At 41.0% G+C, this 15740-nt stretch overlaps 1 protein-coding gene across 1 annotated transcript in view; it reads right to left on the bottom strand.

Moving 5' to 3' along the window:
* phkb (phosphorylase kinase, beta) overlaps positions 1 to 15740 on the bottom strand; it is a 205780-nt gene that overhangs the window by 10134 nt on the left and 179906 nt on the right. The window contains exons 21-23 of the mRNA XM_048605984.1: positions 7414 to 7548; positions 4181 to 4310; positions 3167 to 3274 (exon numbers count right to left, since the gene is read on the bottom strand). Of these exons, the coding sequence (XP_048461941.1) occupies positions 3167 to 3274; positions 4181 to 4310; positions 7414 to 7548 (373 nt within the window). The remainder of the gene's footprint in view (positions 1 to 3166; positions 3275 to 4180; positions 4311 to 7413; positions 7549 to 15740) is intronic.

Genomic DNA, 15740 nt, shown 5'->3' with positions numbered 1-15740 from the left:
GGGCCTAGACCCTTCTTCAGAAAAAGACCCTTTTTCTGAAGAAGGGTCTAGGCCCGAAATGTCAGCCTTCCTGCTCCTCTGATGCTGCTTGGCCTGCTGTGTTCATCCAGCTCTACACCTTGTTATCTCAGATTCTCCAGCATCTGCAGTTCCTACTATCTTTGATATATAAACTGATCTTTTTTAGGTCATCAAGATGTAATGAATTATCTACTACTGTGATTGGTGCTGGGATCGCAACTATTTACAATTTATATAAATGAAGGGCCAGCAGGTACCAAATTTGCTGACAACACAAAGATATGTAGGAAAGTAAGTTGTGAAAAGGACACAAGGATGTTACAAAAAATAGTAATAAGCTAAGTGAATGGACAAAATGGGATACAATGTGGGAAAATGTGAAATTGTCTATTTTCAGCAGGAAGAATAAGAAAAAGCATATTATCTAAATGGTGAGAGATTGTAGAGCTCCAAGATGTAGACATATTTGGGTGTCGTTATGCATGAATCACAAAAGGTTGGTATGCAGGTACACCAAATAATTAGGATAACTAACAAAATGTTATCAATTACAGAATATCAATTACAGGATTTAAATACAGAAGTAGGGATGTTATGCATCAGTTATTCAGGGCACTAGTGAGACTGTATCTGGAAAACTGCACACAATATTGGTTACCTTATTTAAAGAAGGATGGAAATGCACTGGAAGCAGTTCAGAGAAGATTTACTCGACTAATAGCATGTATAGGTGGATTGGCTTAAGAGAAGAGGCTGGACAAGCTAGACTGTATCTGCTGGAGACGACTTGATTGAAACATATAAAATTCTGAGGTGTCTGGACAGGGTGTTGTGGAAAGGATGTTTCATCCTATGGGTCAATCTAAAATTAGAAGTCACCGTTTAAAAGAGATTAGGCGAAAGGTATTATCTTACAGCATTGAGAGTCTTTGGAGCACTCTTCCTGTAATGTTGGCAGAAGCAGAGTCCTTAAATCTTTTTAAGGCAGAAGCAGATAGATTTTTGTGAAGGAAGGGGCTAAAAAGCTTTTGTCTGTAAGTAGGAATGTGAATTTAACGTTATATTCAGCCATGATCTTAGATAATGGCAGAGCAGGTTCAAGGGGCTAAATGGTCTACTCCTGCTCCTGATTTGTGAGCTTGTAACTATTCCAATGGTGGAGAGTTAGTAACCAGAGGGCACAATCACAGATGAATAGCAAAAGAACCAGAGGCAACAGAATTCTTTTAACATAGCAAGCTGTTGTGATCTGGAACATCTGAAATGTGGTGAGGTAAGATTCAAGATTAACATTCAAAAGTGCATTGGATTTGAAAGGCATAGAATTAAAACACAACAGGAAGAGCGCAGGGAATGTAATTAATTGTATAATTCTCCCAAAAACTGGGAAAGGCACAGTGGGCCCCCTTCAGTCCTTTCTCATTCAATGGGCTAGATTTTCTGGCCCTTTTTTTGAAAGACAGAAGAGAGCTCTGCATTTCTTAGAGTAGATTCCACTTAGATATCCCTCAGAAATGAGGAGATGTAATTCCTTTCTGACAGTTAGTTTGTAGTATAGAAGTGTCAGAGGAAGGCAAACCATGCCCCTTTTCTCAGCAGTTAGCTGCCATAATCTGAAATTTAGAGGTCCAGACAGCTACTTTGACAGCTGCTGTCAAAAAGGGAGCACATAAGGTAAATGTAAGGATGCTGGAAAGTTTGGGTGTCAAATGGGTAGGGGTGTTGGGGGTGAGTTAAGAGGGTGCCAACCAGGGAGGTGGTGGATAGGATGCCACTTAGGGAGGGGGTGAGGGCAAGGTGCATGATGGTAGTTAAGTATTTAGGAAAGGATGTAGTTTGCTGGGGGAATTGAATCCGCTGGGGGTGGGGAAGACAAGAATCAGGTCTGGATGGGGTTTGGATCCGGCAGTGAGAGTGTTGCATCAGGTCTGATGGGGAGACGGGAGGGAGCATCATTTTGAGTCCAATCGGGCAGGCAGAGGGGTCCAGATGGACAGGTCCAGCAGCAGTGTTGGATTGGGTCGGTCACTGTGGGAGAGATAGGGGGGTTCATTTGTGTCCAATGGTTATGTGCAAGGTGGGAGGTAGGATTCATTCTCGTGGTGGTGGTAGGGAGGTGTTTGGGGATTGGGCCAAGTGTTGTCAGGTCCCGGGAGGGGATATCAAGTCCAAAATGGAGGATTTCGGGTCTTTAGGGAGTGTTTGGTCAGGGTCTGGAATTGTTAGGAGTCTGAGGTTTAGGTAAGTATGAGGTCTGTTGAATAGTTACTCAGGAATTAAACCATATATTTAATAGTCTAACTTTTCGTGAGTAGCTATGCACAACTCCAATCGACGCTGGAACAGTGACTGTCTGGCCAGTGGAATATCTGTCCCTATGATTCTATAATATATGCAGCTTTGCCACAATATACAGCATGAAATCACTCTCACAGAAAGTAATGACTGCTGTATCCTCAACACCCGAACACTATGGGATGGATCATACGGTGGAGGAGAACTCCATACATCCCAATGTAACTGGCTTGCCCTGCTTTAATTATTCAGGTGATGGTCCTTTAAACAGTATAAGGCTGGCCCTCTGTCTATCTCGAGGATGTCATACATTAATTACCATTCGAGGGGCCTCAACAGGGCTACGTGTTGGTGGCCCACCTGCACGTTCCCATTACTTATGAAATTCAGATAGGCGTGGGTATGCAGATTACAGGCTAATTGGTGGTAAAATAAAAACAAAATATTCTGGATGCTAGGGATCCAAAATTAAAACAGAACATGCCAGAGAAACTCAGCAGGTCTAGCAGCATCTGTGGAGACAGTAACGTAGTTAATGTTTTGAGACCAGTATGACTGTCAAATCGGACTCACATGTGAACTTTGTTTCTGTCTTCACACCTACTGCCAGCCTTGCTGAGTTTCTTCAGTACTTTCTGTTTGTATTTTACCCACACCTTATGGGTCCACGCATTTGCTTTCTTGCCCATGACCGTTCCTTAAATTGCAGACCTATTTGTTCAGTTTGATTGGCAGGAATTTGCTTTGTACATTGACATAACATATTCAGGCTTGCTTCAGTATATACTACGCTTGAATTTGAAAATTATGAAAATTTAGGATGAGCTTAAAATAGGATGTTGATCAGCACCTCAACAATGATCTGTCGATATTCAGGCTGGACAATGTCTTGTAAAGTGTCTTCTACGAGGAGTGAAAAGTTCATCTCATACATGGTCATGTCTGATAAAGTTGGCTGCTGCAGAAACAAATATGAGTTTATGTTAGGCAGAACGCTTGCTGAAGAAAAGCAATATAAATCTTCATCCACTTATAAACCTTTGTTTCTTGCTGAAAAGGTTATCAAGTATGCTTTCATAAAGTGACTAAAACTCTGAGGTTATCACACTATTAGATGCTCAACACTATTATTTTAGTTACGTCTGGAAATCTGATGATTACCATGAACATTTTATTCCTTTTCTTATAAAGCAGTATTGTGAGAATGTGTGCCCTAACATCCACAAAAAGTAACTTATGAAGACTAAATAAGTTTAGAGAAAACAGTTAAATGTCAGCTTACAAAAAAATGTCAGAATGAAAGCATGCAATTTATCAGTTAATTACCAGATATTAGTTGCCAAGATGATCAGTTAATTACTAGAGTGATAGTTATAATGATTCTTCAAAAATACCGACTTTGCATACTAGCCACCAGAATTAAGTTTACTAAAAAAAACCACAATAAGACAGCTCTTCTCGCATTATACCAGTGCCTCAGGGTACATCTTGCAGCTGGGGAGAAAATCAGATAGGCAGCTCATCTACCAGTTTCATCAATCACCTGCAGCACTTTGAGATTTTTCCCCGGAAGTGAAAAAACTAAAATGCATTCTCCTTAATATGAGACATGTGCTCCAATGAGATGGAAATCATAGCACTAAGTTACAGAACACGTTCCAAGTTATTGCGCCATTGCAACATTTGACACTGGGAGAAAACATGCTTGCAGTGTGCAGGTTGCCATGGGTGTGTATAGGCCATTTCAGAATCACTTTTTGATCAGTTACAGGGCAATGTTGGCATGAACATGGATGTAGAGCTTTGCTGAAGGTTTGACTATAAAATGAAAATGCTAGAGGATACTGTCGTATGATTTAAGTACTTGGGGCAGATGTTTTCCAGTCACTATGATGCCTTCAGGGGTCCTCTCCAGAATCTGCCATACTCTGTCATAGAAACCCTTTGGAGTACGATTCAAGGAGCCATCAAGATGACGCCTGTTTTTCCATGACCTGAAGGGAAAGAAAAAATGTCTCCTCATTCTGCATTTTTAAAGAATTAGGTATATGAAAACAAAATTTGCTATGAATGAAATGTACAGAATTATTACATGTAAATGTGACCATTTTGACATGATGCAAAGGAACTGTTGGAATTTGATCAATGAAATTCCAAATAAAAGAAGAATGTCCAATTGAAATTCTGTAACATTCTATCTAAATGTGATCTCCTCCGATCTCTCTCTGGACCATGACCCCACCATTGAACACCAGGCTATTGTGTTCATAATGGTCAGTAATCTCATTTCTCCCCTACCCCCAATCCACCACTGCCTCCAAGCTCACAGTCCCCCAGCACACACAGCCTACTTCTACCTCCTACCCAAAATACGCAAACAGGACTGCCGGGCAGATCCTTTGTTTCTGTCTATTCCTGCCCCAAGCAACTCATCTCTTCATACTTCTAATCAATTTTTTCTCCCCTTGTGTAGTCCCTTCCCACTTATATCTATGATTCCTCTGACACGACGTCAGTTCCAGTTTGCAGGCTCCAGCCACCTCCTCTTCACTACTGATGTGCAATCTCTTTATATGCCCATCCCCCATCAGGATGGTCTCAGGGGTCTCTGCTTCTTCCTGGAAAAAGGCCTGAACTGTACTCATTCGCGACTACCCTCCTCTGCCAGGCCAAGCTCGAACTCACTCTGAGCAACTTCTCCTTTAACTCATCTCACTTTTTTCAGGTCAATGGTGTGGTCATGGGTACCCGGATGGGCCCCAGTTACATCTGTCTCTTTGTGGGGTTTATGGAAGAATCCTTGCTGCAATCTTATTCAAGTCCCTCCTCACAACTCTTTCTTTCATACATCGATGACATTGTTAGTGCTGCTTCTCTCTCTTGTCCAGAATTGGAAAAGATTATTAATTTCCCTTCCAATTTCCACCCGGCTCTGACCTTTACCTGGTCCATATGACTCCTCCCTTCCCTTTCTTCACATCTCTGTTTCAATTTCTGGGAAAAGGCTGGCCACCAATATCCAATAAAACCCCACCATCTCCCACAGTTATCTTGACTATACATCCTCACACCCTGCTCCTGTAAAGACTCCATTACATTCTCCCAGTTTCTCAGTCTCATCTGTTCCGAAGATGCCAGTGTCTACAGGCAGCCTCTGAAATTTACACTTTCTTCCTCAAACAAGGATTCCCCATCACTGTCATTGACAGGGCCCTCAGCCATGTTTGATCTATTTCCCACACTTTGGCCCACATCCCTTCTCTTTTTTCCCACAACACCAATAGGATCCTCCTGGTCTTCACTTACAACCCCACCAGCATCCACATCCAAAGGATTGTTAGCCACCATTTCCCCTACTTTCAGTGGGATACTACCACCAGACACATATTTCCCTCACACAAAACCATGTTATCACTAATCATTCCTTGCCTCTCCAAATGCATGTGAATCCTACCTTTCAGAATCACCTCCAACGACGTCCTTAATTTTTTAAAAATTCATTCACAGGATGAGGGCATCACTGGCCAGGCAGCATTTATTACCCATCCCTAATTGCCCAGAGGCCAGTTAAGAGTCAACCACATTGCTGTGGGTCTGAAGTCACATGTAGGCTAGACCATGTAAGGATGGCAGTTTCCTTCCTTAAAGGGCATTAGTGAACCAGACGGGTTTTTCCTGACAATCGACAATGGATTCATGGTCATCATTAGACCCTTAATTCCAGATATTTATTGAATTCAAATTCCACCATCTGCCGTGGTGGGATTTGAACCCGGGTTCCCAGAACATTATCTGGGTCTCTGGATTAACGGTCCAGTGATAATAATACCACTAGGCCATCACCTCCCCGCTTGAAATTATTGAAAAATTCTCAAATGAGTGAAAGATTAAACTAGATATTGCAAAGAATATGGACCTGGCTGATTGTTGTGAAGCAGTTTATTAGCGATACCATTTACATACAAAGCAAATAATGTGCCTCAGCATCTTGTGTACATCATTATTTTATGTAATGGATCAGCTGCCAGAAAACCCACTATGTCGACAGCACTAGGATTTATAGTGTCAGAACAGCATTTAGTAGCTTAAGAGTTTTTGTTAAAAAAACACACTTACCATCTTCCCCTTCAAGCCACAAGCAGAATATAGGTTGCAGAAGGCAAATTAATTTGTCTCATTTTCTACATTCAATTTGGCCATCTGCACCATTTAAAATCTATTTTAGTCTCCCTTTACAGAGGTGTACAAGCTATAAAATGTTTTAAGCTGTTAAATGTAGAAGCTGAAGATTTATATTCTAATGCTCTACAAATGCTGGTGTTAATAGCTTCTGCACTCATTTCCATAATATTCTGATATAAATTTCATGCAATTTGCTTTTCCCTGAATTAAGCATTTGTAACTCAGTAGTGATACTGATATTTCCATTATTTCCTCTGTAGATTGTTTCAATATTCATAGCATTTGTGAATACAGCTGAAATACTCATTTAAATTCTCAACTCAAGTTTTGACACTTACAAAGAGATCAGTTATATGCTACGCGTTTGAATCACGAAAGCATAATTTGAAAAAAATATATTTAGATTGAGGAATGTTGATAATGTAGCTTAAAAATTTATTTACAGCATTTTTATCTAACTTATCTCCAATAATCAAACACCCATGATCACAATTTTATATCCTCAAATCAAATCTAACCTTTACAAAGTAATAAAAGAGAATTTCTATTCATATTGTAATTTTCTTGACTTCTGGACATCCCAAAGTACTTTATGGTCAACTAAATAATGGTTTAAAATGTGGCCATCATTGTAATGCAAGACAACTTGGTATTTGACATCAGGATCCTGGAAACGACAAGTGACCAGATATAGCAAGAACTGCTGATGCTGGAGTCAGAGACAATACAATGTGGAGCTGGAGGAACACAGCAGGCCAGGCAGCATCAGTGGAGCAGGAAAGCTGACGTGTCAGGTCGGGACCTTTCCTCAGAAAGGCCCAAAAGGGAAAGGGTCTCTTTGCTAAATATCTCACTCAAAAGACAGCACATTTCAACAGTACTCAGTTGCCATGTTATTTGATTGATTCAGAGTACCTGTCATGTTGGTCAGGCTGCAGAGTATCCAGAAGAAGCTTTTTGACATCACTTGGTGACATCTGGTACACATAATCGTCAGACAGATTCTCACTTTGAATCTTTAGTTCATGTTTCATTGCATGAATGATCCATCTGTAGTAAAAGCAGAGAAAACATCACAAATTTATAGCACAGAATGAGGACATTTGACTCATCAACTTTTGTAACCCAAAAAAAGTCATCAATCCTATGCCCACTGCCCAGACACGGTCCATGGAAGCAATGGGGATACAAAATTGGCTGAGGGTTTAGAAAATATTCATGACTGATGGGTATTTTTCTGGTTAAAAGGTGGTTGGTAGTGGAGTTCCCATGGGTCAGTTTTGGGACCTTTGCTTTGATATATATGATATACATTTGTTGTGTCGGGGGCAATTTCAAAGTTTGCAGATTTCACAAAACTCGGGAGATCTGAAACCTGTGGGGTGGCCTGACTGTACAGGAGGCAAGGAAGAAGAAAGCAGGAATCTTAGTAATAGGGGATTCATTATATAGGCATTACTGTCACAATAGACAGGACTCCAGGGTGTGTGTTGCCTCCCTGCTGCCAGGGTCAGGGATGTCATTGAGTGGCTGCAGGGCATCCTAAAAGGGGAGGATTATAAGACAAATTGGTATTAATGCTTTGGTAGAATGCAAGGTGAGGTCTTGTATCAAAAATTTAGGGAGCTAGGCAACGGACTAAACAGCAGGGTCTCAAAGGCTGTAATCTCTGGATTACTCCCAATGCCACGTGCTAGTGGGTACATCTGCTGTATAGGGCAGATGAATGCATGGCTCAGGATTTAGATTCTTCAATCACAGGGATCATTTCTGGGGAAAGTGAACCTGTATCAGTGGGCTGGTCTGCACCTGAACCTGAATGGGACCAATATCTTTGTAGATGAAGGGTCTAGGCCCGAAACGTCAGCCTCTCTGCTCCTATGATGCTGCTTGGCCTGCTGTGTTCATCCAGCCCTGCACCTTGTTGTCCCCAATATCTTTGTAGGTTGGTTTGCTAATGCTGTTGGGAGAATTTAAACTAGGTTGGCAGTGGGAGGGGACAAAGCATTCAGTAGGGACACAGCATACTTTAGGAAAGGTACCAAGGCAGACGGTGTTCAGCCCCATGTGGCCTCTATTTTAATGTCAGGCAAGACGGACAAGTTAAGGGTATGACAAACAGGAGGCTGGAAGAACACAGCAAGTCAGGCAGCATCAGAAAAGAAAAATCAACGTTTTGGGTATTACCCTTCTTCAGGACCGAATGTACGGGCAGGGGCAGCTGGAGATAAACTTGGGGGATGGGGAGCGGGGTAGTGGAATGGTGGTGATAAGTGATCACTGGTAGTAGGTACGACATGGTTGGTTGATGGGAGGGATGAATCTGGTTGGTGGCTGGAAGGGAAGGTCAGTAGATGGAATGGAAGGGAAAAAGTGGGGCTGGAAAGGGAGCCGGGGGATGGGTGGAAAGGTAATTTGAAATTAGAGGACTCAGAATCGAGTCCTCCCGGCCATAGGGTGTCCAGGTGGAAGATAAGGCATTGTTCCTCAAATTTGCATTCTGAGTCGCTGCGACAAGGTAAGAGTGTGGACTGACACATGGATTGGGATGTTGTGCATGTTGAGAGATATGGTTGAGGGAAGGGCAGGACTGGCAAATCAACATTGCAGTGTGCATAGGCTTTGCAGACAGGATAGGAGAGGGTGTAAAAGAGGAGGTGGTGTTGCATCGTTACTTAAGGAGCCAGTAACTGCAGTAAGGGGGGACCATATCCCTCGAAAGGTCTTCAAATGTGGATTTGTGGGTAGAGCTTAGGAATAAAAAGGAAGCAGACACACTGCTGGGAGTGTATTTTTAGCCCCCAAAGAGTCAACAGACAATACAGGAGCAGATATGTCAATAATTCGCTGAGGTGTGTAAGAACAATAATTGGTTAATTATATTATTGGATTTCTACTTCCCAAACATTTATGATTTAAGTATATTATTGAAAAGGAAAAAGAAGGTCGACAAAAAAGGGCTTTGGAATGTGGGAAGGCAGATTTTATTAAAATAAGGCAGAATCTGGCCAAACGAGATTGGGAACAGCTACTTCTAGGTAAATCTACAGCAAAATAATGGGGGCATTCAAAAAGGAAGTGGGGAGAAAACAAAGGCTAGGAATACTGCAGTGACTAACTCATCTCCTGACTCCCCAAAGCCTGTCACCATTTATAAGGCAGAAGAGTGCGATGGAATACTCTCCAACTGTCTGCATGAGTGCAACTCTAATAACACTTAAGAAGCTCGACACTATCCAGGACAAAGCAGCCCACTTAATTGGCACCACATTCTCAAACATCAACCACTCTTCACTATCACCAATGCTCAGTTGCAGCAATGTGTATTATCTACGAGATGCACTGCAAAAATTCACTAAAGTTCCTTAGACAACACCTTCAAAACCCATGACCATTTTCATCTAAAAAGACAAGGGTAGTAGATACTTGGGAACGCCACCATCTGCAAGTGTCCCTCAAGCCACTCACCACCTTGATTACAAAATATATCTTTCACTTATATATCCTGTTCCTTCACTATTGTTGGATTAAAATCCTGGAATTCCCTACCTAACAACATTAAGAGTCAATCTACAGCACAGGGACTGAAGTGCTTCTTGAAGTAAAGGCAGCTCACCACCACCTTCTCAAGGGCAACTAAGGATGGGCAATAAATGCTGGTCTGCCAGTGATGCCATGTTAATGAATGAATAAAAAAACCCTACATTCCATGATATCCAGTCAGTTTAAAACTATTCTTATCTATAGAAAGATCATGTACTTGATCTAATTCCATGACATAAAATCAGATGAAGGAGGAGTGAGAAAATATAAATAAAACATCTAGTTTTATCCAATTTTCTAAGTACATTGCACAACCAATTTGTAGTCCAGTAATTTCTATTAAGTAAGCAAGTAAGTCAGATATCACATGCACAAGGTCCCACACACAGTAAGAAGACAAGTTCATCTTTCCTTGGATGTTGAAAAGGAGGATTCAGGAAGGAGGCCAGGATTGACTGACACTTTGTGCTCTTCTTCAAATTGTGCAGTGTGTCTTAAATGGAACTTCGTTTAATTTCTTATTCAAAGATTCCACTCTCTTCTTGAGCAATGTGGGAAACAGCAAAAAAGAGTTGGAAAATATGAAGACAGTGAGAACCAGAATCTTGACATCTACAGAACAGTTTCCCATTGTCTCCTCAAGGTTTAAACAGTGAGTTCAGACTCTCACAAGCGGCAACTACTTTCTTTCCATGCATTCGGATCTTACGATTAGCCCAACTCATCTCTTTTATATGCAGCTTCCAATTCTTACCAGAGTCCCTTCCTGGGTCTTGTCATGAGATGCAGCTCCTGGTTTGCAGGTGTGCAGCTAGGCTTTAAGTATGGGGCTAGTGGCGCGAAGATCGTAGGGTTCTGGCAACAATGAGCATTTCCACCTCTCCTACCACACAATTCCACATCAAGGGCTCCCTACAGTCCAGATACGTAAATAATAAAGAGTGGAAGATTGCTTTAAGAGCCATGATGGACCAGGCATCATGAATTGCACTCAAAAAAGCAATGTGAAAATAGAAAAATGCAGCCCAGTATATTCAGCTCTGCACTGTCATATTTAGATTATTTGCTCCTGTTTTGGAATAGGGCTTGAACCACAATTTCCTCAGTCAGCAATGAGAATGCTAGCTTTGAGGTTAGGAAAGAGGTGTCAAGCTAATGATAAAATATGGCCTATTAATTTCCAACTTTCATTATCTGAATTTAATATCCAAGATTTTAACGGACTAAAACATTTTGTTAAAAAAGAAGAAAAAAAGACCCGAACGTGAATACAAGATGTTGGCAGGGTAAGTTGCTCCATTTGGAGCTACACTCTGCTCGCCAGTTCTCTTCCTCTTTCTTTCTTTGTCCATTTTTTCCAACCTTCTTCTCTCTCTCTCTCCATAGTAATTCTAATCTCTCCTACACCCCTTTTAACTACCTACTTAAGGAGTTGGGAAGGAGCCGGATTGCAACCGGGAACCACGTGGTGGAAGCTGAATGCGTGGGTTGTGTCCTGCAGCAATGGCAGATCAAGTGTGGGCCAGAGCGATGGCAGTAGATCAAGAGTGGGCCGGCGACAGCGGGCCCGTGAGGCAGCAGCGGCCAGATCGGGCCAGTGAGGCAGCGTTGACGAGATCAGGCCCGTGAGGCAGTGTTGACGAGAGCGGGCCCGTGAGGCAGCGGTGGCCAGATCGGGCCAGTGAGGCAGCGTTAACGAGATTGGGTCCGTGAGGCAGTGGCAGCCAGATCAGGCCAGTGAGGCAGCGTTGATGAGATCGGGCCAGTGAGGCAACCGAGAGAGAGCCGATGAGGCAGCGGTGACAAGTTTGAGCCAGTGAGGCAGCCCAGAGTGGGACGCAGGCAGCGCCATGGTGTGGCTTGGAAAGCCCTGAGTGGGACTGCGGCAGTGGAAAGAAAAGTTGGAAAGAAACAAAACTGTTTGAACTGATATCAATAATTTATCTAAAGACAGTGAAACCAGTCAATTGAGTCAGTTGTCAAGAAACTTGCACTTCCTGCTTTACATTACACTGGAATGGGAAGCTGCACAGATTGGATATCAAAAGGTTTCTATGTTAAAACACATAATTTTAGTCACTGCTTGGCAGGGCAGAGAAAGACTGAGAGAACGAAAGTGGAGCGTTAACAGAAAGGACTGAAAGACATTTTCTCTCCACCTGTTTCCTTTTCATCTTACAGGCTAACACCAGGGTTAAAACAAATTAGAAACATTCACTGAGATCTCAAGGATTCTACAAATTTCACAACTGCTAAGAATGTAAGACATCAACTAACTACTTTAGTCTCAGGAGCAACTGTAAGAATGCAAGGACTTTTTAAACTGCACATTGTTTATTTTGATAATGTACTAAATCCTCTTTTTTCCTTCTATTCATTCATGGGATGTGGGTGTCACTAGCTTGGCCATCATTTATTGCCCGTCTGTATTTGCCCAGGGCAGTTAAGAGTCAACCAAATTGCTACGAGTCTGGACTTACACATAGGCCAGTATTGGTCGTGTCTTTTTGTAGCCAGTTGGTTTTCATGTACCCTTGTTGTTAGTTTTCTTTCTGTTTGTCCAATGTAGTCGGCTACAAAAAGACACGACCAACACTCACTCATCTCAATCCACAGGGACAAGGAGAACGACCATTTCAACTGGGAGAACACCAAAATCCTGGGACAAGCTAGGCAGAGACAGGCACGAGAATTCCTAGAAGCCTGGTACTCCACGAAGCATGCTATTAATAAACACATTGAATTCGACCCCATTCACATTCCACTAGGAAGGAAAACCAGAAGTGAGGCAATCCAGCTCAATGGACTCCAGAGTTTAAAAACCAGGCGGGAAAACACACCGACGCTTCACTGGAGGCTACACTGAGGATGTTACCCAGCATGGTAACAAAATGTCTGCGAAACAAGAAACCAGTTCGTCAAGCCAACCAATGTCAAATTTTAACAATTTTATCAAAGTACACAATGTCCTTGAGTTACCTATCTTATTGAATCAAATTAACAGAAACACTGACCACATCCCTGTAGTCAACAGGAATAAATGAGTAACAAATTACAAATGAGTAAATTCAAATCACAAGTAAACTGTTGTAAACAAGCAACATTTAGCTCTATTAGTTAAAACTTTAACCCCTTTTTAAAACCCTGGCTCACATTTATAAATAGATAATGACAAACAAAAAAAAACATAGTTTTATGAGTGGCAGGAAAAGAAAAACTGGGAAGTATAATTTAATAGCACCAGTTGATAGTGTTTACTGACATGTTCCTTTTGGCTTGCTGGGATTTTCTGTCTTCAATCTCCTTTCTCCTGTACTTCTTCACGGGAAGCAAAGTGGCATACTAACAACAAAATCTCTTCGCTATGGTTCAAGGCAAGTGGAAGGAGAAAATAACTGGCTTTCTTCAGGCTTCGGGTATTTTTACTATGGAGAGATGCAAACAATTCCTTCCCTATCAGACATCAGTGAACCAGAGGGGTTTTTATGGCCAGCAACAGTCACCATTAGACTAGCCTTATAAAAAAAAATTCTTATTTTTAAAAACATTTCATTCAAATTCCACCATCTGCCATGAGGTATTTGAACGCATGTTCCCAGAACATTAGCCTTGGGCTCTTGATTACTGGACCATTTGTTGAGGGACAGAGAGTTGGGTTTCAGATAATGTATAACAATCTTAAACTATTACAAATAGGGATAGTAACTAAGCAGGAGGTAGAGCATTTTGCTCTGTTTTTAGTGTACTACTTGAAGACATTTATTAATGCTATGTAGACAGCACAGAAGAAATACATTAACAAAGGTTTATAAAGTGAAACTGAAGAAAATGGGCTTAGATTGGAATATGAAATTAAGATATTTAGATACATTCAAACTTTTAAATATTTTAGTAAAATTAGTAGGGAAAATTGATCTCTACTGTTAAGCATCTGAATGGAAATCTGAATGGCACAATTCCAAATTTTCTGATATAGCAACTATGGATGAACTCATTGTTGTGAGTTGTGGTTAAGCCTACTTGTTGTCCAGCTGCTCATTTTACTCAAAGCCTCTTGCTCTTCACCTATTAATTCTTCCAGTGGTGACTAGGCAGTCCAAAACTTCTGTTCAAAGTATTTCATTAGTCACCTTACAATACTATTCAAGAATTATCTTGTTCTTCTGGCCTCATTTAGTATTTCATTGTTAGCTTTTTTCTTGATGCAGCTTAACTTCAAACATCACATTTCAAAGCTGTTGATTTTCTTTTCCTCCTCTTTCCTAATGTTCCTGCTTCATATTCATACTGGTTAGTGACTGGACATAGTAATTTAGTGCATGGATTCTTGTTTTAAACTCCAGCTGAATGTCTTAGAATGTTACTCCAGTTTGTAAAAACACTTCTGGCCTGTCCAATCCTATTTTGGATTTCAGTACTGCTTTTGACATCAATGGTACTGTGCTTCCTAGATAGTTGAATTGATTGACATGTTCTGACTTACTTTCATTTACTGTGATGTACCAAATGGAATGAACCTTTTTCTTTTTCATTGAGTACAAGCCCATGTCTACCAATGTCCTTCATAACTGTATCAATTATTTTTGGAAATCATCTTTATTTGTTGTAGTAAGTGCGGTGTGGTTGGTGCAGCCAATGTTGTTGATGACTCTCCCTCCTAGCTTTATAACTTCTCTTTAATTCCTCAGAAAGCATATTTGCTGGAAAAAGAGAAACACCCCAGTGTGACAGCACAGCCGTTTTTTTTCTTTAGTTGCTCCATAATCACAGATTTGTTCTCAAATCTGATCAGTGCTATCTGATTCCAGTACTTAATCCTGATGATTTGAAGATTTTTCCATTAATGTTCATATCTTGCAGCATTTTCATGAAATGATTTTGTTGAACGTTATTAAATGCTTTAGCGCAATCAATAAAACATAAGGTCAAATGTTTCATTTCAATTGCTCTTTCTGTCAAGGTTTTTAATTTGGATTGCATTTCATGACTCTTTTAATCTTTCAGAAAGCCAGTGAATGACTGAAATCTCTGATTTCACTTTCTCTAATTCCATTCATTTGGATTCTCTGATGATTCTTACTGCTGATCATTAGGCAGATTGGTTTTTATATCTCACATTCTATTATGCCAGATTTCTTTAGCAATTGGGAACAACAGACTTGATTATATCTTCAGGGATAATGCCAGTGTTTTAGATCTTATTGGTGATTAGAGTCAAGGTTTCTTTGGTTCCTAGCTCAACTGTTGCTACAATAATCACTCTTCATCCAGTCCAAGTGCTCTCCCATTCTCCTTCATCTTCAGCATAAATTCCATTACTTCTTGCAAGATTTCTGGGCATGCCTCTTTATATTTGATTTGTGGTCAAGGATTTTTTTTTATAAAAGCCTTTCTCTGACTTTGCTCCTTTCCATTAATTGAACCATCCTTTGTTTTCAAACATCCAATGGAACTCCAAACTGTTCTTTTTCCCAAAATTTCATTAACAAGTTCGCGAATTTCCTTTGGATTCAAGCTTTTCATTATCTCAGTTGAAAGGCATTTGCAGATTCCTGAGTAAGACTGACGGTATCATCAACCCTACCAATTCCAGCTAGCCTGGCTGGTAGCAGAGGGTGCTGTGCTTAGGGTTACAAATTATAGCCAATGGTGAATCTGTGGATTCTATGGCAGTGAAAGTGGAGGAGTTATGACCTGGA

This window comes from Rhincodon typus, chromosome 15 (assembly GCF_021869965.1).
Source record: "Rhincodon typus isolate 14 chromosome 15, sRhiTyp1.1, whole genome shotgun sequence".
In the NCBI taxonomy this organism is placed as follows: Eukaryota; Metazoa; Chordata; class Chondrichthyes; order Orectolobiformes; family Rhincodontidae; genus Rhincodon; species Rhincodon typus.
The sequence above is the reverse complement of the archived record's forward strand: the minus strand, read 5'-3'. Positions and strand labels throughout refer to the sequence as shown.